At 45.1% G+C, this 24,026-nt stretch overlaps 1 protein-coding gene across 1 annotated transcript in view; it reads left to right on the top strand.

The window, feature by feature from the left end:
- The first annotated feature begins 3,697 nt into the window (after positions 1 to 3,697).
- Positions 3,698 to 24,026, top strand: part of TSPAN2 (tetraspanin 2) — a 39,663-nt gene continuing 19,334 nt past the window's right edge. The window contains exons 1-4 of the mRNA XM_011933202.1: positions 3,698 to 3,767; positions 12,751 to 12,941; positions 15,195 to 15,297; positions 16,373 to 16,492. Coding sequence (XP_011788592.1) covers positions 3,698 to 3,767; positions 12,751 to 12,941; positions 15,195 to 15,297; positions 16,373 to 16,492 — 484 coding nt within the window. The remainder of the gene's footprint in view (positions 3,768 to 12,750; positions 12,942 to 15,194; positions 15,298 to 16,372; positions 16,493 to 24,026) is intronic.

A 24,026-nucleotide genomic window follows, 5' to 3' on the forward strand; every position in this document is an offset into this window, starting at 1 on the left:
CGGGGTCCCCGGGGAGCTGACTGCGGCGTCCGAGTCGCGCTCGTGGGGAGGGCAGGGTGCTCAAACGCGGAGGCGAGGAGAAGGCAAACAAAGAGGGAGGGGAGGGCTGGAGGGGAGAGAACGGGAACACAGAAGGTTGATCAATGAGAAATGGTGAGAAGGGGAGATACACCGTGTGGCCCTTTCCTGGAAGGAACACCCACCTGCCTTGGTTTTTATCTCCCAGCTGGTAACCCCAGGTGCGGAGACCCAGTCTCTCCTCACCCCCGGAGGACTTGGGGCCCTGGCGGTCCCTGTTCCCCTCCAGCCTCCCGTGCACACACCCCCTTTTCACTCTGCCTACCAGCTGGAACTAGGGCCTGGCCAGGGTGTTGGGAGAGAAACCCCTGCCCTGGGGCTGCCTGGGGTGGTGCTCCATTCGAGTGTGTGGACACAGTACCTGGCTCTGAAGGTTTTGTTTAAGAAATTGGAGATAGGAATGAACATTGTGGTGGTGGGGGGATCGTCCTTTTTCTGGGCCTCAGGGTAAGGGTACCGCTGGGTGACAGGAGGTAGTGGGTGCTCTTCTGAGAAGGGGATGGGGAATGGAAGGGCTTCAAAAGGGCAGCAGCATCTCTCCACAACCCCCAGCCGCAGCCTCTGCTAAATACTAATCCTCCCAGAGATGATCTCATTCAACTTTGCAGGGTTTCATTGAACTGACAGCATTCCCAGGATTCATGGTTCACAGAGAGATAGGATCTTGACCCTTGTCTCCTATATTATCGAGACAAGGATACAGCTAGACCAAACCTACATCCCTGGATACCCTGTCCCAAGCCCTGGAGGACTGTGAGACAAGGTCTGGAAATTGTCTTTTCTGCACATTTCCTCTTGGGCTTTCTTAAGAGAATGTCAGCCAGTGTAACTGCTTAGCTAGACCCTGAGGGAAAACGTAGGTCTTGCTTTGGATAAAGAGGTTTGAGAGCAGCCAGGGCCTGGGTGCTTTGAAACTACCAGGCTGGAGGAGGTGGCTGTCCTATCTGCTCTGGGGGAAGTTGTATTCCCATGATTGCAAGTAATTAATTATTGAATGATGGGTTCCGCTTTTGTCTGTCAACCCATTAGCTCAGATGCCTGAATGTCTCCAGCAACTCTAAAGTCTTCAGTAGCCTTCAGCAGTGGAATGTGTGAAGGAGGTACCTCCTGGACATCCCCTGAACTTTAAAGAGACACATGGCCTTTGTACATGTGGGGATTTACATTAAGCATACTATGGGGAAAAGGGTTTCTGAAGACCCTTTGTGTTGTATTTTTTAGGAATCTGGCTTAACTTCAGAAGCTGTTAATTATAGATGTCATGCCACAGTGACACCCTTCATTCTCACTGCTTATGAATTCAAAAGAAGTTTTAAGCCTGAGGAGGAATTCTTCAACTGGGTTCAGTGCTTATTTAGTGCCTGATATTGTACCAGCCTTTCCAGTAATAATTGGAAGCATTCATTGAATGTTTTCAATGCGTCAGGGACAGTGCTAAGCATATTACATTCATTATTATACATAATCCTCACAAGAGTCCTGATGTACATATACTATTATTATCCCCATTTTTTACAGATGAGGAAACAGAGGCTCAAATTGGTTAAGTTACTTGAGACGGAGTCTCGCTCTGTGGCCCAGGCTGGAGTGCAGTGGCCTGATCTCCACTCACTGCAAACTCTGCCTCCTGGGTTCATGCCATTCGCCTGCCTCAGCCTCCCGAGTAACTGGGACTACAAGTGCCCTCCACCACGCCGGGCTAATTTTTTTGTCTTTTTAGTACAGACAGGATTTTACTGTGTTAGCCAGGATGGTCTTGGTCTTCTGACCTCGTGATCTGCCCGCCTGGGCCTCCCAAAGTGCTGAGATTACAGGTATGAGCCACCGCGCCCAGCCGCCTACCTTCTCTTAAGCATTGTGGTACATTCAATTAACCAGTGGTTCTCAAATGTGGTTCCTGGGCCAGCAGCGTCAGCATATCTGGGGAATTTGTCAGAAATACACATTCTCAGGCCAGGCACGGTGGCTCATGCCTGTAACCCAGCACTTTGGGAGGCCAAGGCAGGCGGATCACCTGAGGTCAGGAGTTTGAGACCAGCCTGGCCAACATGATGAAACCTCATCCCTACTAAAATACAAAAATTAGCCAGGCATGGTGGTGGGTGCTTGTAATCCCAGCTACTTGGGAGACTGAAGCAGAAGAATCTCTTGAACCCAGGAGGCAGGGGTTACAGTGAGCCCAGATGGTGCCGCATTGCACTACAGCCTGGGCAACAAGAGCGAAACTCCATCTCAAAAACAAACAAACAAATGAACAAAACATTCTCAGCTCATCCCAGACTTGCTGAATCAGAAACTCTGGGGGAAGGCCCCAGCAATCTAATTAAACAAGCCATTCACATAATTCTGATCCATGCTCAAATTTGAGACCCACTCTATTAAACAATGATTAAACAAATAATAATGTATAAATATAAACACAGTTCCCTAAGCTGCTCATCTCATTGAGGAAACAAGACCAAGGGATATGGAACAACACAAAAATAAGACAGTGTGGAATCAAGTGACAAGTGTCACACTGTTGACCATAGACACAGTAAGGAAAGGAAGTAGGAGCAATGCAATGTTTGAGTGCCTGAATGTGTTAACCAGTGAGGTTAGATCTGACCTTTTCTATATGTGATCTAAGTAAGGAGTTTAGAGAAGGGATCACAGTCATGATGAGAAGCCAGAAAAGTTCTCCTTAAGGAGCTATTTAAGCTGAACCTGGAAGGACTGGTAGAAAGGAGCTGGGCAAAGGCAAGGGGGTGACTGACCATCCACCAGCAGAGGAGCAGAGCAAGGGGGAGTGTGTGCCACCATCTGACTGTCAAAGCCATCAGGCTGGAGTGCAGAGATCCCAAGCAGGGCGTGCCTGCACAAACAGGGTGTACTTGAGCAAGTTATTCTTACTTCTAGGCTTGTTTTCTCATCTGTACGATTGGAGTAACAGAAATATTGAGAGGATTAAGAGGGAATATGTAAAGTATGTCACCTCAACTTCCTATGAGCCTAGGACATAGGAAATATGCAAAAAATGTTAACTATTATTTTTGTTATCAAGTGCCTGGCACATAGGAAGCATTTAATAAACGTTAGCTCTCTTTCTCTGATTCTTTTCATGTTGGGGAATAGTATATAAGTTTGCCAAGTGACTTGCAATTTGTCTTCATTTGAGGATAACTATACCTTATCTTGTCAATTTGTACTTGTGGATTTTCCCCACTAGACCATAAAACACTCTGAGAGCAGGAATTTTGTTTTCTCTGTTTTGCTCATAGCTGTATCCCCAGCGCTAGAATAGTACCTGGCGTATAAAAGGCATGCAGTGGGAATTGAAGGACCTTCCTCTCCCCCAGTTTCATGGGGGTGGGGGTGGAGGCAGCAACCACAGCGAAGTGGCACCTCATGACTTAAGGGAAAGTAGCTGTGTGGGGTAAAGTATCTAGATATTTGCCTTCACTGTAACTGAGGGAACCTGATTCCAGAAAAGCCCCACTCTAGTTTCTGAAGCTGTTTTCTCCTGGTTGGAGGGCTTTGTGGGAAGTTTGGGAAAGGGGTGGGGGATAGTTTTCCTGGAAGGCCAGGCTTTAGCTGTGACTAAAGTGTAACATTTACACACACGCCCTTAGAAGCTCACATGCCTGCCCCTCTGAGTTACGCGGTTCCCTGGGTGACAGCACTTCCTTCGAGTCAGAACCTCACCAGAGGTAAGCATAGAGGCGGGGCAGGGTCTGTTTGGTGATCTGCAATTTAACAGATCAATTTGTAGCCTCCTCTGGCAGCTTGCTTTAAGTTTCCCTAAGCTGTGCTCCTGGTTTCATAAACATCCAACCAGACCCTGCCAGAGCCAGCACAGTACTCCCTGGCCCAGGGCCGCTGACCGTACTCACCGCTGAGTTTTTAAAAACAAAGTCAAGCCTAGCCATTAACCCCACTATATTAATTTCTCTTATCATGGTTGATGTCTAAGGTGAAACCCCTCCCAACATCTGTCATGTCTAAATTCAGACCCGCGATCAGATAGCACAGCATATTCCTGTGCCTTTCATTGAAATCACCTTTATTTTTTTCCTACGTTGCATAGCAATATAAATAAAACACTACACCCCCACCAAGCCGCATATGTTGGTTTAAAGGAAAACCTGGGCACTGTTTATTCCTTGGTTAATTGTTGTATGGTCAGCGTTTTCCTATCATTGTGCTGCACTAGCTGCTCAGCATTACTGACCCACAGGAAGCAGAGCTGTTCATTGTTGAAAAGCAGATTCCATATATGGCAAGTTTGAAGTTGCCCTCCTTTCCTTCTCACCATTATTAATACAGCTTTGGGTTTTCACTTGGAGATGCCTAACAGGTGAGTTTAAGAAAGACCGTGTCTTGCAGGCTTGGGAGTCAAAGAAGTTTGACTCACATGAATCTCATAGAGGTCACCTTCCCCTCTTTCCCAAATTTATTTCAAACAGTAACTTCAGAGCAATCCCTTGTCAGAGAGGTTGGTTTAGGAAAAAATGCCTAAAGAAAGTATCCTTTGGAGACCAGCCCATAAGGCAGATAGGAATGTTCTCAGCCTCGCTGTAGGAGAATCTTCATTTCTGATTTTTGTTAAGGTGGAAAGAGAGCAACAGGGGCCAGTGTCCCCTAGTGTGGACCTAGAGAGGGACCTAGTATTGCTGGGAGGAACAGGGAGTCTACCAGAGGGGACAAAAAGAGCGAAACTCCATCTCAAAAACAAACAAACAAATGAACAAAACATTCTCAGCTCATCCCAGACTTGCTGAATCAGAAACTCTGGGGGAAGTCTGAAGAAGCCACAGCTATGGTCCCAGGGTTCTGGTAGACCTCGGACAGATCTATGCAGTGTGGCAGTTCAAATCCAGGAATCGAAAACCTGGGCAGTGGATACTGGCATCACACTGCCTGACTTTATTCCTGCCTCCATTATTTATTACGTAGAGGACTTTGGACAAGTTGTCTAACCGCTTTAAGCCTCCATTTTCTCATCTGTATAATGGACATATTAAAGTACTAATATCAATCTATGAACTTTGTGCAGATGCAATGAGTTAAATATATAAGGTTATAAGTATGGTTCATGCATACAATAAGTAATAAGATAGTAGTAGTTGTTTTTAAATGCTAGAAGTACACATGGGAAAGTAGAATCTAGAATCCAAGAGGTTCATAAAGGCACGATGAAGCAGGCAGGTGTTTTACATCCAACTAACCAAGCAAGGTGGCAAGAGTCGGAGTTTATCAAGGGTGTGGAGTCAAAAGGAGAGATCACTTCCTCTACAATTCCCTGCCAAGTGCTGGGAATTCAAAGATGATTAAGACACAGTCCTTGATCTTGAGGCACTCATGCCTTTATTTAGCCTCCATTTTGCCTTTGATTAGAATTTATTCCCTGTTTAGTCTTTGCTCCTTGAGGGCAGGGACTATGTCCTTTTGGCATCCCCTTTCTCCCAATCACTCAGCACCTAATAGAGTTAAGCATGGCTCCAGCTACGGGAGTTGTGTGCACTGACCTTGGAGCAGGGTCTGTTTATTTCCTTTCCCGCTTCTGTGCTACTAAGTGGAGGCCAAGGAAAAGTGATGGGAAAACCTTTGGTGGTCAGTGCCTCTCAAACTTTAATGTGTGGAGAGATCACCTAGGGAGTTCATTCAGCTCTATTCGGATTCAGTGGGTCTGCATTTCTAACAAGCCCCCAGGTGATGCTGGTGTTGCTGGTCTGGGCACATGCTTTGAGAACCCCTGTTTTAGATGTGGCCTGAAGAGATCAGAGATTCAGCAGTGGCACTTGTTTCTGACTGAAGCAGGGTGTGCCCTACTTCTTGGCTTACTCACTTGGCTTGTTTTTGGCCGTTCTTTTAATTTCAGTTACCACTTTACCTTTATTAAGTCTCTTTTTTATGCTAATACTTGATGCTTTCTGAAATTACTGGGGGGCCACCCGTCCATTGTTCATTGCATCTCACCGTGTTTTTCTAGAACATCAGCCGTGAAGTATCTTTGGGTCTCCAACCATGTGTGGCAAAAGAGAACGTAACCTCTATCCCCCAACCTTGACAGTTAATATTGCGAAGCTGCTCCCTTAAAACAAGTGATGCTATACTGAGCACTGAAACAAATCATGTCATGGTTGCTAAGGAATTAAAGAGAGAATGCTGCCAGTAAGATGGAAATACCAGCTGGGCTGGGAGCACATCTTACAGATGAATCACCTCGGGTTACCTTGGCCTGCCTTTTTCATCCTCTTTGAATTTGATTGGGAACAAAAATAACAATGCTAATTAACATTCATACGATGTTTCAGTTTACAAAGTGCTTTCATATGCATTATCCCACCTGATCATGAATCACAACAATCTCATGAAATAGTGTAATTATTCCCATTTTACAGTGGTGAAAGCTGAAAGTCAGGCACAGTAGGTGGTATGTCTCAGGTCTTCTGACTTTAAACCCCATGCTCTTTTCATTGTTTTAATTTATTGGAACATGTAGAATATAAGGTATGAGAAATGCTACCAACTTGGAAAATGTGAAGTCTGTGATCAGGGAGATTATATTCAGTGTCAGATTTAGTCTTGATGCATTCCAGAAACACAGGTACAAAGAGATGCCTAAAATACTAAGGCATATGGGAGAAGAAGCAGGAGAGAGGTTGGGAACACTGCTGATCAGTTTCAGGCAGAGGAAAAGTAAGATGGAAATTGAGAAAGGGTATATATCAAGAGACAGTTTAAAAAATTAATTTCAGAAGCAAAAATTTGAAGAATAGTAAGCACTATATAAATGTACACTATGTGCCAGCTGCTTCCCTAGGCACATTTTATTATTAACTAATTTAATCCTCACAACAACCCTATGAAATAGTAGCAGTTATCATCCCCAGTTTACGTATCAGAAAACAGAGGTCTGAAGCATTGAAGAGACTTGCCCAGGTCTCAGAGCTGGCCAGCGGCAGAGCTGTGTCTGTGTGTATGTCCCCAGAGTCTATACTCGTAACCACTCCAAGTTTACAGACTATCAGAGAGGAAGGTTGAAGCTCTGACGAGCTTGTGAATTCTAGACCTGCACTGTCCAATGTGGGGACTATGCTACCGATCACATGTACCTATTTAAATTAATTAAAACTAAATGAAATGTAGCCTTCACTTTCTCAGTCCCCCTAGCTACATTTCAGAGCTCCATAGCCATAGGTGCCTCATGGCCACAATGCTGGACAGCACAGATATAGGACATTTACATCACTGGAGAAAGTTCTACTTGACAGCCCGAGCCTAAATATAGTTATTCTTTCACTCATAAATACATCTATTCATATTTTTCTCTTATGGGGCCTTAAAACCGTTAAAGAGAGGAGACATAGTTTCCACAAAAGGCCACTGACTTTCTAGTGTAGAAGATTTAAAAAACCAAAAGGAATTCCAGCTGTCATGGAAAGAGGGAGTGTAGATCTAAAATAAAAATGAGTAGAGGACGGCTGCGGCAGACCGCATTATTGGAACCGTGGGAGCGATGTTTCCCGTCTTGAAGATTAAGCTTTCAGTTTGAAGGTAACATTAGCAAGTCTACCAACATAATAACACGAAGTGTGAGGCACTCACTGCTCTCAGTGTGTAACATGAACTCATTTAGTCTCTTTAGGAGACACTATTAGTACCTTCGCTTTGCAGATGAGGAAGCCGGGGTTAGAGAGGTTAAGTGGCTTGCCCAAGATTATAGGACCAGTAAGTGCCAGAGCCTGATTCAAACCCAAATGCCTAGAACCCCCATTTTTATCCACTACAGCTCCTTTACACCTAAGTACTGTATGCGCGCATGTGTTTATTACCCTAAGGGCATCGTTATGCACTCTGAACACCCAGAAGAGGTGAATTTCTGGAAGAGCAGTTGGCAGATATTCCAGGATGTGTACCAAGCTCTGTCCTCCACATCATAATGGCAATTGGGAGTCAGCTTATTAACAGAGGTGGCAGAGCAAGGCTGAGCAGGGCCAGGGGTGCATTGGAAGCTGCTGTCACTCATCCAGGGAGCTGAGTTTGTCTCCCTGCTCACGCCAGAGTCTATCTAGCCCTCTGTGAATGGACCAGTGCTGCACCTTCCTGACCTCAAACAGGTCCTCGTAAAATGGCTTTTAAGAAGAATCTCTATAGAGCGCCAAGCTAGACTTTCACAATTTCTGCTAGATTCCACCCATGCTAACTTCTTACCAAACAAATTGTTTTGGCTTTTCTAATCTGGCCTTAGTTCTACTTGAAACATCTTTCTAACCATTGTCATTCTGTAACAACTAAAACTGGATGAAGATCATATTTATTGATCAATAATTAAGAATTCTGTTTATCTGCTCCAAAGTAGTTCTCCCAACCACTATACATAAATTGTGTTTAATGTGTTGTATTTGCTTATGTAAAGCTCTAGATAGATGAGATGTCACAGTAGTCACTGTGGCCTCCAAGAGAAGTGATTATATATACAGAGGGCAGGCCTAGGATGAGAGCCAGCTGGGTGTTCCAAGGAGGAAGTCCAGAGAACCTAGAAAAGACCATTTTTTCCTCCCTGGGCTTATCCCCTTGATGAGGTAAGTAAGGTGGACATTGAGTTTAGTTCACTTCTGTGACTTGGTAGGCTGGATTTTAGCTCTGTACATTTTTGATCTTCATTTGAGTAAGCCATCTGCTCCCTGAAATCCTTAGCCAGTAGTCTATGACATTCACTTTGCTGAATAAAGAAGACTACATAGGCTGGCCATGGTGGCTCACACCTGGAATCCCAGCACTTTGGGAGGCTGAGGCAGGAGGATCACTTGGGCCCAGGAGTTCAAGACCAGTCTGGACAGCAAAGTAAGGCCTCATCTCTACAAAAAAATAGAAAAAATTAGCTGGATATGGTTGCACATGCCTGTAGTGGGAGGAGGAGGTGGGAGGATCGCTTGAGCCTGGGAGGTCAAGACTGCAGTGAGCTGTGATCAGGCCACTGCAGTCCAGCCTGGGCAACAGAGTAAGACCCTGTCTCAAAAAAATAAAAAGCAAGAAAACTACACAGCCATCATCTTTCTCCTAATTCTTGATGTTCTCTAATCTCCTCCCCCTTCCCCCTATATTAAGAGAAAAAACATTATGTATAATCACTGAATAAACAACACACTTTCCACTGTCTATGTGTAAATTATCTGCTCTATCATTTGCAGCAAGCTTTTCATCCCAAGTTAGTTTCCTTCCCCTGAGCTTATATTTCTCCAGCACTTATAAACTGCCCCCAGCAATGTTAGTTGACCCATGCAAGTTAACTTTATAACAATTTAAACAAACTGAAGGTACATCTGGCACAAATGTGTTGCCCAGTGTTCTTTCCAGAAATGAATGGAACGCTCCTGATTTTATTGTGGCCTGAATTGCATCACCCTTCCATCAGTGCAGAGAATTAAGCATTGGTTGATTGTAAAATATACTCTTACCTGAACGAAGTCTTTCTTAGAGTGAGCTTTTTCTTAGGAAATTGTATGAGGAAAATAATGGGGAGATCAGAAACACTGGTACCTAAAGAAGCTGCCATGCATTTCCAAACTAACACAGCCTTATCATCACATGCTGCCACAGTCCTGCCTCTCAGTTCCCACTCACCTGGTCCTGATGAAGGCTAAGGTAGCAAGGTCCCTCGGAGACTATTTGACGTGGATGTCGTATGGCATTCAATTCTCATATTTTTTCTGATAGAACCCTTGATTTTGAAGAAGTGCCATCTGAATCCTTGCCTTGCTTTCACTGCATAACAGAATAAAAATCTTGGGAGCCGATTTTCCTATTTGAGAAAATTCAGATCATCTTCCAGAGCAAATGTGCTTCTGACTTTTGCCTGCTAAGAGGGTGAGACTCCATTATCTTTATGGGGTATCATAATAGGGTTTACAATCAGATCAAGAATCATAAGTGCTCATTATGTGATTCCAACGTGGATGAGAATTGCCAGCAAGAGCAAGTATTAGCTTAAAAGCATTTAATGAAAATTCTAGGGTTGAAGCATCATTTCCAATTTTGTGACTTCATCCCAAAGAAGAGAATTGCAAATGAGTTGGTATTCACCCTGGAGAAGCCAGAATACAGAATTGATTTTGTTCATTGTTTCATTTGAGTGCAGCATGCACGTGTGTGTGTGTGTGTGTGTGTGTGTGTGTGTGTCACCATAATTGTGTTGTGTTCATATGCCCCTACCAGTGGAAGACATATATACATTGTGTAGATTTACTTTGTGTAGATTTATTCTTTGTGTCCACGGATGGTGTACGACACACATTTCTGCAGGCTTAGGAAAACACAGAACTGATATTACGTGCTCTAGTTTTGTTTTCTGTTTCTGGGGCAAGTGTTTTGCTGAGCATATTCGACAATGTGTTCACACAGTGCCTTCCAAGGTATCTGCAGTGTTTCCCAGGTGCAGACGAGTTTGAAAATAGCACTTTGTGAAGTATTCCCTTGGAGACTTGTGAAGGAGGTTGTTCGCAATTGCTCCTGTCAGCCTGTCTTAATCAGCTCAAGCTGACATTAAAAAAAAAATAATACCACAGAGTGGGGTAGCTGAAGCAGAAATTTATTTTTCACAGTTCTGGAGACTAGAAGTCAGAGGTCAGATGCTAGAGGTCGGTGGTCAGATTGGGTTCTGGTGAGGGCTCCCTGGCGAGGGCTTGTGTACAGCTACCTTCTTGCCGTGTCCTCATGTGGTGGAGAGAGAGAGAGCAAGCTTTCTGGTGTCTCTTCTTATAAGGGCACTAATCCCTCATGATGGCTCCACCCTCATGACCTCATTTAAACCTAATTACCTCCCAAAGCCCCATCCTCACATACCCTCACACTGGGGATTAGGCCTCAACCTGTTAATTTTGCACATTGGAGGGATACACTTCAGTCCATAGCATCTTTGTGAAGGTCCTCCATTCGCTCATTTAGCAAATGTCTATTGGGAGCCCACTCTGCAGGGCAAAGGGGATTATGTTTGGGAAATAGCAATATAGACCCTGTCCCCGCCTTCATAGAGCTTAGGCCTTAATTTACAAAAAACGGACATGTTTAAGTAGAAAACATTATGTGAGATATAAAGGAAGGTACCTATCTAGGCCATGGTAGGCTTCCCTGAGGAACTGATGTTAGAGCTGTGAATGGGTGTCAGCTATGGGGAGGGGGAGGAGGGAACAGCAAGAACAGAGACCTCCACAGGGGCAGGAAGGATCTGAAACTGTAGCTGGAGCATCTGAGGGCCAGGACCTGTGATTCCCACTTAAGTATAAGTGCACATGCTATCTAGAACTTCCCTAAATGATGTTTTTTACCCCAAAAGTGGGCTTTTTTTGCTGGGTTTAGTCACTAGAAAGTGGATATCAGGTATCTGCTCTTGGTGATCTGGTTGGCTAACTTCAGGGAAAAGGAGGACAGCTGGGCAGACTGGGGGAGCCCAGAATGGGGAATGATCTTTGCATTCCTGCATCTCAGCACCACCCACTCCAACCACAGCGCCTCCCTAGGAACCGTGTTTGCAATTCGTGAAACTTGTCTTTTTTTAAAATGAAAAAATATGTCCTCAAGATAGGACATCTCATCAGCAATCCCAGGAAAATGGAAGTTAAGTACAGTAAAATAAAATTGAAATCTATTAGCAAGCTCTGCTTCATGCACGATGACTTGTTTTTGGCAGATAGCCATTATTAAAGAAAACTTTTTGTCCATCCACTTTGCTTGAAATGCTTTCTAATCAGGTTTTCCGTCCTTCCTCTGTTTCTGTAGTTTTAGAACACACATTGTTTTCACTAAAGACATATGATTACAATTTGCAATTTCGTATCCTCCAAACTCTCTGGAATATGGTTAGCTACTGAAAGAACTTGCCCATGACAATACATACTATAACCATATCGGATGATCCCCTATTTAATGACTCGGAATTATTGTCACTATCTGTCCCTTTCCCTGCACTCTTATCTCCTTTTTTTTTTAAAACTATTTTTCTCATCCTCTTTGTAATAGTTGGCACACTCTTGCCCTTAAATACTGTTTTATCACATTCCCTGAGTACCTCACATACAACTGGTCCTCAGAAAAGGAATGATGAAGCTGGGCACAGTGACTCATGCCTGTAATCCTAGTACTTTGAGAGGCTGAGGTGGGGAGATCACTTGAGTCTAGGAGTTCGAAACTAGCTTAGGCAACATAGTGAAACCCTGTCTCTACCAAAAATACAAAAAGTAACTGGTGTGGTGATGTGCGCCTGTATTCCCAGCTATTTGGAGGGCTGAGGTGGAGGATCGCTAGAGCCCAGGAAGTTGAGGCTGCAGTGAGCTCAACTGCAGTGATGGCACCACTGTACTCCAGCCTGGGCAACAAAGTGAGACCTTGTCAAAAAAAAAGGGAGGGAGGACTCAAAAAATTATGCTCTCTGGCATCTTCTCACGTGCTTTCTGGTAGGCTGCTTCTGGATTGACTTCTCACCCACAGGGTTGGATCCCCTCCTGGGCCACCCAGTGGGGATTAGCATCTCCTTGAGCCCCAGGAGAAGGACTGGACTTTCCTCATCTCTGAAACCCTGGCTTCTGACTCATAATGGGCGCTCAATACCTGTATTTTAAAGGATTAACATCAAAGTCCAACTTTTGCTTCTGTATGAAAAAGTCCGTTTCTGAAAAACAACAATGTTTCTAGTTGTAATTGTTCCAAAGACATGGGGATTGGTGCTGGTCCTGGAAGCGGGGCAACCCTCAGCAAAGTTCTTCAATGGGTACAGTGACGTCGTAGTTCTCACAGCTCTCCACATCCACTCCCCTGGTGTCCTGTCTCTGGTCCTCAGCCATTCAAGCCTTTCCTTTTGGCTCCTTGCTATGTCTAACATCCAGGTAGTATTCATGTTCCTGACGGTTTCCATCAAAATGTGGGCTTCTGTTCCTCCTCCCCTCAGGCAGACCTTGCTATGGGTTTTCCAAGATGGTAGCAAGCAAAGTAGAAGCCGAGTCAAGGTCTGCCCCACACCCTCTTAAACCCCAACCTCCGACCTCCCCCAGACTCTCCTTAACAAACACAGCATCGAGGTAAGGAAATGAACCTCTGTGCTGCCATTTCTGCCTGGAGTTTGCCTCTGCTGCCAGTCCTTCCTTGCCCAGTGACTTCTCACTCATTCTTCAAGATGTAAATCAAAATTTAATGACTCCTCCTGCATGCCAGCGGCTACAGTTTGCTCCAGTCCCTTGGCAGTGTGCACGCTGTTCCTCTTCAGCACACTTCTTGCGTTATAGTGCACTTAGTACTTTATGTGACTATCTACCACATTAGACTGTGAACCATGTCTTTTTCTTCATCGTTTCTCTAACACTGAGCACAGTACCTGGCCTGGACCATAGTTTATTCTTAGTAAACATGCAAAGAAGAAAGACAGGGAAAGATGTGGCTAGGGCAGAAGAAGGAACCGTTAAAAAAAATGGTAACTTCTCATTTCTTATTTGTTTTAACATTGGCTGAGGTGCAATGTTATGTCTGAATGCAAAAGAGTGGTTGAGATTAAAGGGAGAAGAGAGAATGTGGGCGTGAGGCAGTTTTGGCCTCATTGGGTTAAAATTTAGGATTACAGAGGTTTGAAGACTTCCTTCAGGTCACTGGGGAGACCATTTCCTCCAGCTCTATGGAATACAGGGAGTGTTGAGAACTTAGTGACACTGACATGCTCACTTTATTCCTGACTGGACTGGAACTGGTGTGAATTTTTTTCAAGCAATTTCTAGTGTGTGATAGACCAACCAAAGCCCCGTGAACACAGAGCATTCCATGAATCTTACAGGAATGGTGAGTTAAGAAGGACCAAACGGCTGTGTGGTCTGTGCCGATGCCACTTTCCAAAGCAGTGATCACCCCGTCTCTTGTCACAAGCAGCATCAGCCCCGGCCAGGTCCTTACCCACAGCATCCCTGACACAGCCGGTAGCAGCCTGCTGGGAGGATTCCCTTCCACACAGTGATGACGTTCAGCTAAGCCACAGTTTCCTTGACCCAGGAGGAAACCCGTGTGGTTTGGGGTTAGGGGCATGGATGAGCAAGCGCAGATTTTTTCCCATTGCCCTATGGCTTTAAATTGCAACCTCTCTTTTAATTTTCCATTATGCATCAAACACATCTGTGCCAGAACTGGACACATGTATTCCGTCTGGGAGGAGAATCCCAGACAGCTATAAATTAGAGTTTGTGTACAGAGATTCCAAAACTGTGGCCTCGCGGTAGGGTGTCCCTGGGACCAGTCACCTCCTCCACAGTCTGCTCGGTGGCTGCTGGCTTTGGCCTGATGCCTCTGTCAATAGGTTTTGCTTTGTATTTGGAAACGCTGTCTTTCCATCCAGTCGCCACAGAGATGAGGGCGTGCAGAGTTGCCTGAGATGCTTTGCTGGGCAGACTTGTCCCAGGCAGCCTCCAAGTGCTCCTAGGTGGAACCTAGGTGCTTGACCAAGGGCATTGCTCTCTTTCCTGCACAGGAACAGCGGGGACCTCAAAGCTGGTGTCCTCCCAAGTTAAAGCATGGCCCAAGAAGACTCTCCCCACTTTTTCTGGATTGAATATAGAAACTACCATGTAACACTTTAAAAATATATTTTTAAAGCCACAAGAGAAATACACACTTAATGCAGAGAACTTAGAAAATATACTGAGAAGGAAAAAAGTCACCTGAAATCCTGCCCTAAAAAGATATTGTTAATGTTTTAGCAAGACTCCTTTCAGTATGTTTCCCTGCCATGCCAGCCTTTTTTTAACGCAGACGTCTTTCAAAACCTGATTGATCCCGGTTCCTTTAGCTGCCCCTCACATTATCCAATTAGTGCTTTCCTCTAAGTACTGGAAACTGTTAGTTACTCCACAAGGGAGAGTCCAGCTGGTAGAATTCTGCCCCTCTGACTCCTCCTCACTGAAATCACACCTCTTTTCTGAAGAAACTGGCCACAAAGGGAATTGGCCTTGGGGGATAGAAGGAGAAGAGGGATAGATTCCTCATAGAAGTCCAGCCAGATTGTCCAGAAGGCTAGTTCTGGGTGCTTTATAAGCTGCCTGACAAGATAGAAGTCTCCTGTGTAAAAAGGACTGTGCTGTCTCTGGTGTGATTTTTCCTTTTAGACCTCTGCTCCTCTGATTTCCATCCTCCGTGCTCCTGTTCCCAGCATCTGTGTGTGCTCTGCTCTGTTTGGGCAGGGGAAGCCTCTAAATTGTTCATTTAGTGGTAGGCGAGGGCAGCCCAACAGCAACTAGATGGGCCAGCAGAATAGGAGGCTGTTTTTATATCTCTGCTTACTTTCTCATGGTGCCCTGAGCCCAGAAGGTGCCCAGTAAATATCTGTTGATGGATTGATACAGTGAAATTCGAGAGCGGTGTTTGTGGGGAGAGAACACTGTGGCTAGAGCCTGCCGGCGCGCAGCAGTGACAGTCCTGAGATGGCAGAAAGGGCTTCCAACTTCCATGCTGAGCCTCACAAAAGCTTTCAGAGTAGGGAAGGAAAGGAAGCCGGGTGATGACTCTACCAGCCGCCAGCCTGCCCAGTCACTGCTTGCGCCAGCCACTCAGCCTCTCCATGAGCCACACAGCACACAGACCATGCTTTTTCAGAAAATTATTTTTTCCTTTCTCACTTTCCATGGAAACTCAAAATAGCAACCAAAAAAAAAAGACTGGGCTATCTCTCTGCCAGCAAAACCATCCCCAGTCAGGGCAGTGACCATATAGGATAGGGGAAGAGGGTTGCAGGTGCCCCTAAAACAGCTTTCTGTTTGGAGACTGTGCACTCACGAGGTGTGGGTGGGTTCTGAGGTTGAGGTTGCTGTATTGTCTTCCCATTTAGAAAAGTGGATTTCCCCGAGGTCTTGGAGTTCATCTTGCTCTTGGTGACCCGGCAGCTGAGAGGTAGTCACCTCTCGTTGTGGTGTGGGTGAAGAGATCCGACGTGCCCAGCAAGGGACAAAAAGGCAGGGGAAAGATGCCTTCCAGAGGGAACGTTACTGGAATATTGCTTCTGAGACACCTCCCTGGCTGTGCTGAGTGTGCCCCATAACCACAGGGCAGCCTGGCATCATGGAAAAACCCTGCTCTCGGAATCAGAAAAACCCAGTCCAATGTCACATCAGGGGCCTGAGGGACTTTGTGCAAACGTCACTTCACCTCTCTGAGCCTTCATTTTCTCCCCTATAAAATGGGAAGGGTGGTCTAAGTGAGTTCTAAAGGGGTGACCTCGTCAGCATCCTGTGCCTGGAGCCTGCCCTCGGATCTGTGCATGCTCGTTCCCCTTCCACTGTAAACACAGTGTTGTTTGCCTTCCAGCTGGCTGGATCGGCCGTCATTGCTTTTGGACTATGGTTTCGGTTCGGAGGTGCCACAAAGGAGTTATCATCAGAGGACAAGTCCCCAGAGTATTTCTATGTGGGTGAGTGACTCCAGCTTCCCTAAGTTCCAGCTCGGAGTAGATGGGGCTGTGCAAAGGCTTAGAGCAGAAGCAGCACTTAAACTCTGGTGGGAGCGGGAGGGAAGAGGGGCAGGGAAAGAGGCTGAAAGGAGCGCCCCCTGAGCCCCTGTGCACTGGTCCAGCCCTCCTGGTTGTGTGCTGGAGACAGGTAGAGAAGCTGTTGTGACCCCTTCCCCTTGCCTTCACACGGCCTGTTCCTCCACTCTCCAAAATCCAGCGAGGCTGGAGCCGGTAAGAGCAGCCTGTTGTGCTTCCTTTCAGGGTAAGAAGTCTCAACGAAATGCAGTTAAAATTTATTTCAAAGAATGAGAAAAGTCCCTATTGCCCCTGGAGTAAAGTGGTTACACCACAAGTGTGTCATTCACTAGTCCATCTGGGGTGGCACAGGACCCCTGCAGGATTTTATTTTGTGATCTTATGTTTTAAATTGTGTAGGAAAAAACATAACTCAAAATACAATCTCAGTCTCTCCATGACTAGGGACTGCAGAGAGGAGGGGAGGAGAGAGAAGAAGGAGGGAAGGGAGGGATGGAGGGAGAGGAGATGAGAGGGCTGCCCCTGGAAAAAGGCTCCAGCGGGAAGGGGCAATAGCTCTGCCCCTGCCACAGTAGGAAGGGGTGAGGAGTGTAGGGTAAGGTGCAGCCTCCACCCACAAGGCAGTGCTCTTAGTAGGGGCTGAGCATTATTGCCCTGGGATTAGTTGACCTACTTCTAGCATTTCCTGTGGCCTTTTCTCATTCTCCAGCTAAATGGACTAAGACTGTAAATTTCAAAAAGCCCAAGACCATCGTCATTATAGGTGACACCCCCATATGACTGGCTGTTTTAGGATCTGCACCAGCCATAGAGTAAGCTTCAGTGGCTGTGGTGACCTCTATGGCGGGGAGGAGGAGCATCCTGCACAGGTCATTTGCTCTAAATCACAAGAAGAGTAGCGTCTCTTCCAGGACAGAGAGAGTGCAGGCCCTACTCAGAGCAGGGACATCCTCCAGACAGGCCGGCCTGCAGCTGTGCTGCCTCTTATTACAAACACTCTTCCCACACAGCATCCTCCTGCGAGAAGAAGAGCTGTGTCAGTTAGGATACTTTTAGAGGAGAGTAGCAGAAAACCTACTAAAGATGGATAACAATAAGGACATCCCACATTTCAGGAAATCTTAGATGTGGCTCTTTGTAAAACACTCAATTTTAGGTTCCACTAAGAAAGGAAAAAATGCTACCAGTTTAGCTATGACATACCACAAAAGATGCATTCTAATTTCAGCATGTTAAGATATACCAAAATATAAACCATCTCAACAGTGTTGAAATATAGTAAAAGAAGGCTGGAGATGGGGATTTCCAGAATTTGTTCAAGGCTGAACAAAGTCATCAAGGGCCCAGGTTCTTTCCCCGTCTCTGCTGTCCTCAGTGTCCTTAGACATCTCCCCTTAAAAGATAGCTGCAGTGGCTCCAAGCATCATATTCTCATACACCAACATCCAAAAGAGAACAAAGAAAATTTCGCTTCATATTGTCCCTTTTTTGAATGAGTAAAACCTTTTTCAGAATCTGCCAACACATTTCCCCTTGCAACTTCTTAGTCAAAATTGCATTCTGTATTCATGCCTAAGCCAATCATGGCTAAGAGGCAAATTACTATGATTGGATCTCTGACTAATTGATATTCACAGCCTCACACCCTCCTCTGGGCCTGGGGAGGGGCCTGGGCCCCCCACAGGGCCTGTGACACTTGGACAAGATTGGGATTTTGTGACAACGAAAAAGCAGAGGGATCTGCCGTAGACATAAAACTGAAATGCTCCTTTCTACCCACATGGTTTCCAGGAAGTATGCACAGGACAAGGACATTTGAGACAGGAAAATATAGCCTATCAGTATAACCTCAATATAATCCATTGGCCAGCATTCACAGTGCTGGGCTCTGCCGTCACACAAAATGTATAAGAATTCTGTAACTGCCCCCATGTAACTTGTAGTATAAATGAAAAGACTCATAGACCTCACAATTTAAATTACAATAAAAATTAGCATGTGACTAAATGCCAGCTAAGTGGTATTTGCAGTGGGTGCATTAGAGGTCATTCTAAACTGGTAAGGAAAGAAGAATTTAAGTTAGGTTTTAAAGACCAGGCTGTAATCAGTGGAGAAGAGGAAAAACGGGGACTGGAAAGGCTGAGGGGAAGGCATGCACAAAGCATGACTGTGGGGAGGGAGTAGCAAGCTGGGCGGGGCAGGGGGCTCTGATGGAGTCTGAGGACTGGGGCATGGTGGGCAGTAGGATTCGGACTGTTGGGGAGGGAGAGGGGACAAGTATAGAGGCCTTTGAATGTCAGGGTTAAGTTGGTAAACAGTAGAAGGATGATTTGGGGCCAGGGGTAAGGTATGATCTGCACTGCATTTTAAAGAGATTATTATGGCAGAAGTAGAATGAGAGGGGAATCCCAGGACAGAAAAAAAAAGGCAGATTATTGATACAATCAGGCCTGACAAATTAGGGTATAACCCACAGTGGTTGCAGAAGGAATTAAGAAGAAAGAAACAGAAAGACAAGAAACATTATTAAACATTTTTAAGCCTGCCTAATCAAACTCAGGGACAGAAGGAATCAAAATGGCAAAAGAGATGAGCGAGAGGCAGAGTCAAGCCTCTCAGTAATAATTCACGACTTTCTGATGGAAACCTGAGTTACAGGTGTGAGTAAGGGGTCCCTGCTCCATCAGAGGGAGGGGCCATTGCATGGAGCTACAGATGGAAGACTTCCCCGGGAGTAGCCTCAGTCTGTGTTTCTCCAGAAACAAAAGGCTGATAGCCATTTCACAGCTGTAGATGTCAGTTCCACATAAAAACCTTCATGATTGGATACATCAAAAGGTTGAATAGACTTCCACAGATGAAAGTGAGCCATCCTTCATGTCATATTTAACCGCTATCGTGGCAAGAATCAGAATTGTGTGTTTTATTCAGGAGATTCCTGTGCTGAGCCGGAGGCTGAACTGGCTCCACACACACATTCCTGATTTTGTTTCTAATCTAAACCAAACAATGCACACATTGCCTGAGATACGAGGAATTATTCATTATGTCCTATCTTTATGGACATGTCTGTCAGGACTCTTCGTATTGCAAATCACAGACACCTACTCAAATTGACTGAAGCAACACAGACTTTTATTGAGTAACATACCTGAAAGGTCAAGGGTTAATACTGGTCTCAGGGACTCAGATGATGTGACCAGAGTTCAGTCTGGAGCCATCTCTTGGCCCTGCTTTCCTTTGGCTCCATTCTTAGGCAGGTTTCTTCTCCATGTGATAAAATGGCTGCCAGTGGCTCTAGACTCCGTTTCCAGAGTGACTCCAGAAGTAGAACATGCTGCTTACATTCCAACAGATCCATCTAACGCCCAGGGCCTAACTCTTATTGGCAATATTGGACCTCGTGCCCATCCTTGAACTTGTCATTGTGGACAGCTGCTTGTGGGGATATGCCTGGGCTTCATGCCCACTGTGGAGCTGGAGGTGAGTCAGCCCTCTCAAACCACATGGGCTGAGAATGGAGGAGCTCCCTTTACCCAATAGAGAAAAAGAAGTGGATTCTGGGCAGAGAAAACAGGCCACAGCAGCGCCTGAATCCTCCGGCTTGCCGTTGGTGTCACAGGGCATGATATGGGTTTACCCACCCTTCGTTCCTCGTCCACCACATCTCCCTTCCCTAAGGCAGCCCAGAATTGGTGGTAAAGGCACTTATGATCCGTGCTCAAAGTTCAGGGAAGTGGGTCATCATAGAAACTTAGCACCATGCAGAATAAGGAAACTACAGACCGTGGATAAGCACCTGGGGCTGGCAGTCAGCCAGGGCTTCTCAGCTCCTCCTGGTGGGGTTCGGCCTGGAACCCAGGTTTGCTGACAGCCAGGTCTGTGCTTGCTCTGTCTCCCAGTGCTGCCTCTCTGGATAGTGGCAACAAGAAGTCCTTGTGAAGTCAGGTACCTTTTTTCTCCTTCAAATATGTCTTATAATATAAATAGAGCAATAGACATGTTTGTAGAAATTGACATTTTTTCCTTAGTGAATAATTTTCCAAATAAGAAAGATACCTGCTCTCCAGCAATAAAACAAGAAGAAAAATACACTAGGATATTATTTATGGATTTGCACTGCACACAGTGTGAGGTGATAGCACTTTAGGAAACAAGCAGGCCCAGTGTTTGGAAAATCTCGCTCCATTGTCACAGGGCACCGTTCATTGATCTGGGTATTTCCTTTTCAGAATAGGTTCCAGATAAATCAGTCCATTAAACTTTTATCACCCCTTTGTTAAAGAGTGTCCTAAACTGGCATGGCACATTCAAGTGGTTCTTAAAGAAATAAGCCCTTCCAGCCTTGACTCTCCTCTCTGAGAGGAACCCCAGGAAGACACATTGGTTAGGTCCCTGCTTTGGGGTAGATGACTGCCAGACTTTATAAGGGAAATTGTCCCGTCTTCTGGGGGAAGCTTTCCTTTCTGGCATCCTTGGTTCTCTCTCCTTGGGGATGGAGTGAGTTTCCCTCCCTGTGATAAAGATGGGACATAACCTCCAAGCCAGGGGTTTGGTCAATCCCAGGCCAGGGCAGGAGGATCCAACTGCGGGAAATGAGGACAGGGCGAGAGGGTAGTCTGACTGACTGCCACCTGTGTCTCTTCTCAGGGCCCTCTGCATCCAGGCCAAGGCCTGGAGGCCCTTCCAAGGTCTCTGTGTCCACTGGTTGCTTAAGGCAGAAGAGAGGACCTGGCCGGAGTGATGCTGGCAGAGGAGGGCTTGGGTTGCTGACTGTTTCCTAGACCCTGCCCACGCTAGTCTCTTTCAGGGCACTCTTGGGAGAAGCCCCGTGTCTTCCAAATTCCAGCAACCTGCCCATCTGACTTCCTGTTACAGTCCCTCTCTGGAGTGGGCAGACACCCCAGGGGCTTCTTTCTAGAGTTACAGAGTAGGGAGTGAGCCCCTCAGCCCTTGGAAAACTGGAGAGACTGTGTGCTTGGGGCATGAAGTCATGTCTGTGAGCAGAGAATATTAACAGGTTTTCTCCAAGAAGGGGTTGCCCATACACGCAGGAGCCACTCGGCTCTCCAGGATCGCAGCCTGACTGCAGCTGTCGCTCCCTGTGGAACTCAGAGTCTCCAAGCCTGGCTCTGATTGTGGCTGAATGTTACGTATAAGGAAAGCATTCCAGTGCTGAACACCAACGGGGTGGCTTGGCTTGTTAAAAACTCTGACTCACGCTGGTCATATTTTTTTACTTCGTTTTCACTTGTACCTGACATCCATGGTAGCTGGATACCAGAAAGGTGTTGTAGCTTACATTGTTGAGACAGTTTCTCCAGAGAATTTTTGTAAGAAGTTGGAATAGACAATCATTTCCGTATTGCAGCTAACAAAACTGAAGAGTAGGAGGACTTACCTAAAGCCATAGTTGGCAGGCCTGGATTTCTGGCTCCCAGCCCTGTACTTTCAGAGGAAAAACCAGGAATCATCAATTCTAGACATCTCAAGTACTTTTCTCAAGGAAGAGGAAAAATAACTATACTGCCATTTATAAATTGCAAAATGAACCAATTCTAGCTAAGAGCATTATTGTCCTTCAGTGTTACTGCTAAAAGGAAAGCATAGGGGTTCAGGGGGTACACTTTGGAGTAGGCTCCCCTGGGTTCAGTTCCAATTTTTCCCCTCACCAGCTATGCAATCTTACATAAATTTTTTAATTTCTTGGTGTCTCAGATTCTTCAGCTGTGAAATATGAACGTATTTAAGCATAGTATCTGTTTTGTGGTGAGCCCTCAGTAAATATTGGCTATTGTTACTACAGATCGAGCAACCCTAATCTGAAAATCCAAAATCCAAAATTCCCCCACATCCAAAACCTTTTGAGCACTAGTCTGACTCTCAAAGGAAATACTCATTGGATAATTTCAGATTTTGGATTTTTGGATTAGGAATGCTCGACCAGTGTAATGCAAACATTTCAAAATGTGAAAACATCCTAAAGCTGAAACACTCGCCCTTCCCAAAAACTAAGTTGCATTCAATATTCTAGATATTTGCATTATTATATGCATTCAGGGGATGCTGGCAGGGAGAGAGAAGGGACATAAATGTAGGGACATAAAAATTTTTTTAGATAAAAAATGGTCATTAGCAGATTATGTAAAACCATCTGCTGCTAGAAAGCCATTAAAATTGATGACCACATCCAGTCTCTAAAAGGAGGGAACTTTTTTAAATGAGTTTATCCCAGTAGGCCGTTAGAAGTTTCTCTCTTATTTTTATGTTAACTAAAATGATGTTTCTAGCTTAAAAGAAGACTCTGAAACCTAAGAAAAGAGTGATGGAATTGCCTGGGAACATGTTCCAAATCTTACCCCAGCTAGAATGACTATTATCAACGCAAGAAAGAATAACAAATGCTGGTGAGGAGATGGAGAAAGGGGAAGCCTCATACACTATTGGTGGGAATGTAAAGTAGTACAGCCACTGTGGAGAACAGTGTGGCAGTTCCTCAAAAAATAAATATAGAGCTATCATCCAGCATTCCCACCACTGGGTATATATCCAAAAGAAAGGAAGTCAGTAAATCAGAGAGACATCTGCACTCCCATGTTTATTTCAGCACTTTTCACAATAGCCAAGATATGGAGTCAACATACGTGTCCATCAGCAGATGGATGGATGAAGAAAATGTGGTACATGTACACAATGGAATATTACGCAGCCATAAAAAGAATGAAATCCTGTCGTTTGTAGCAACATGGATGGAGCTAGAGGCCATTATGTTAAGTGAAATAAGCCAAGCACAGAAAGTCAGATATCACATGATCTCACTCATGTGCGAGCTAAAGAAGTGGATCTCATGGAGGCCGAGGGTAGATTGATGGTTACTGGAAGCTGCAGAGGGTAGGGGGGTGGGGAGATAAAGAGAAGCTGCTTAATAGGTACAAAAATACAGTTAAATAGAAGGAAGAAATTCTTGTATTCTATAGAACAGTAGGGAAATTGTATTTAACAATAATTTTTATGTATTTCAAAGTAGCTAGATGAGAAGAATTTTTTTAGATTTTAACTTCCCAACACAAAGATAAATATTTGAGGTGGTAGATATCCCAGTGACACTGATTTGATCCTTACACATTGTTTACATGCATTGAAATAGCACATGTACCACCAAAATATGTATAAATATTATCTATCAGTAAGATATTAATAAAAAACACTTTTAATACTTTTTAAATTCTTAAAAAAGAAGGTGTCCCAGGGAAAGTACTTGTGGTAGCATGTCCCAGAGATCACTGGCATCCCAAAGCTCAGCTATTCATGATGAAAATGTAATTTCAAAGTGTTTTCTATTTTTCAAATCAAAGGCAATAGGACTGGGAAAGCGTGAGGGATTCGGGAAGTAGGTCATACGTTGTCACACCTGCTCCTGTGGGAAGGAGAGGGCTCTACAGTAACCATCTTGGAATTT

This window comes from Colobus angolensis, unplaced genomic scaffold (genome assembly GCF_000951035.1).
Source record: "Colobus angolensis palliatus isolate OR3802 unplaced genomic scaffold, Cang.pa_1.0 Scaffold124, whole genome shotgun sequence".
Lineage (NCBI taxonomy): Eukaryota > Metazoa > Chordata > Mammalia > Primates > Cercopithecidae > Colobus > Colobus angolensis.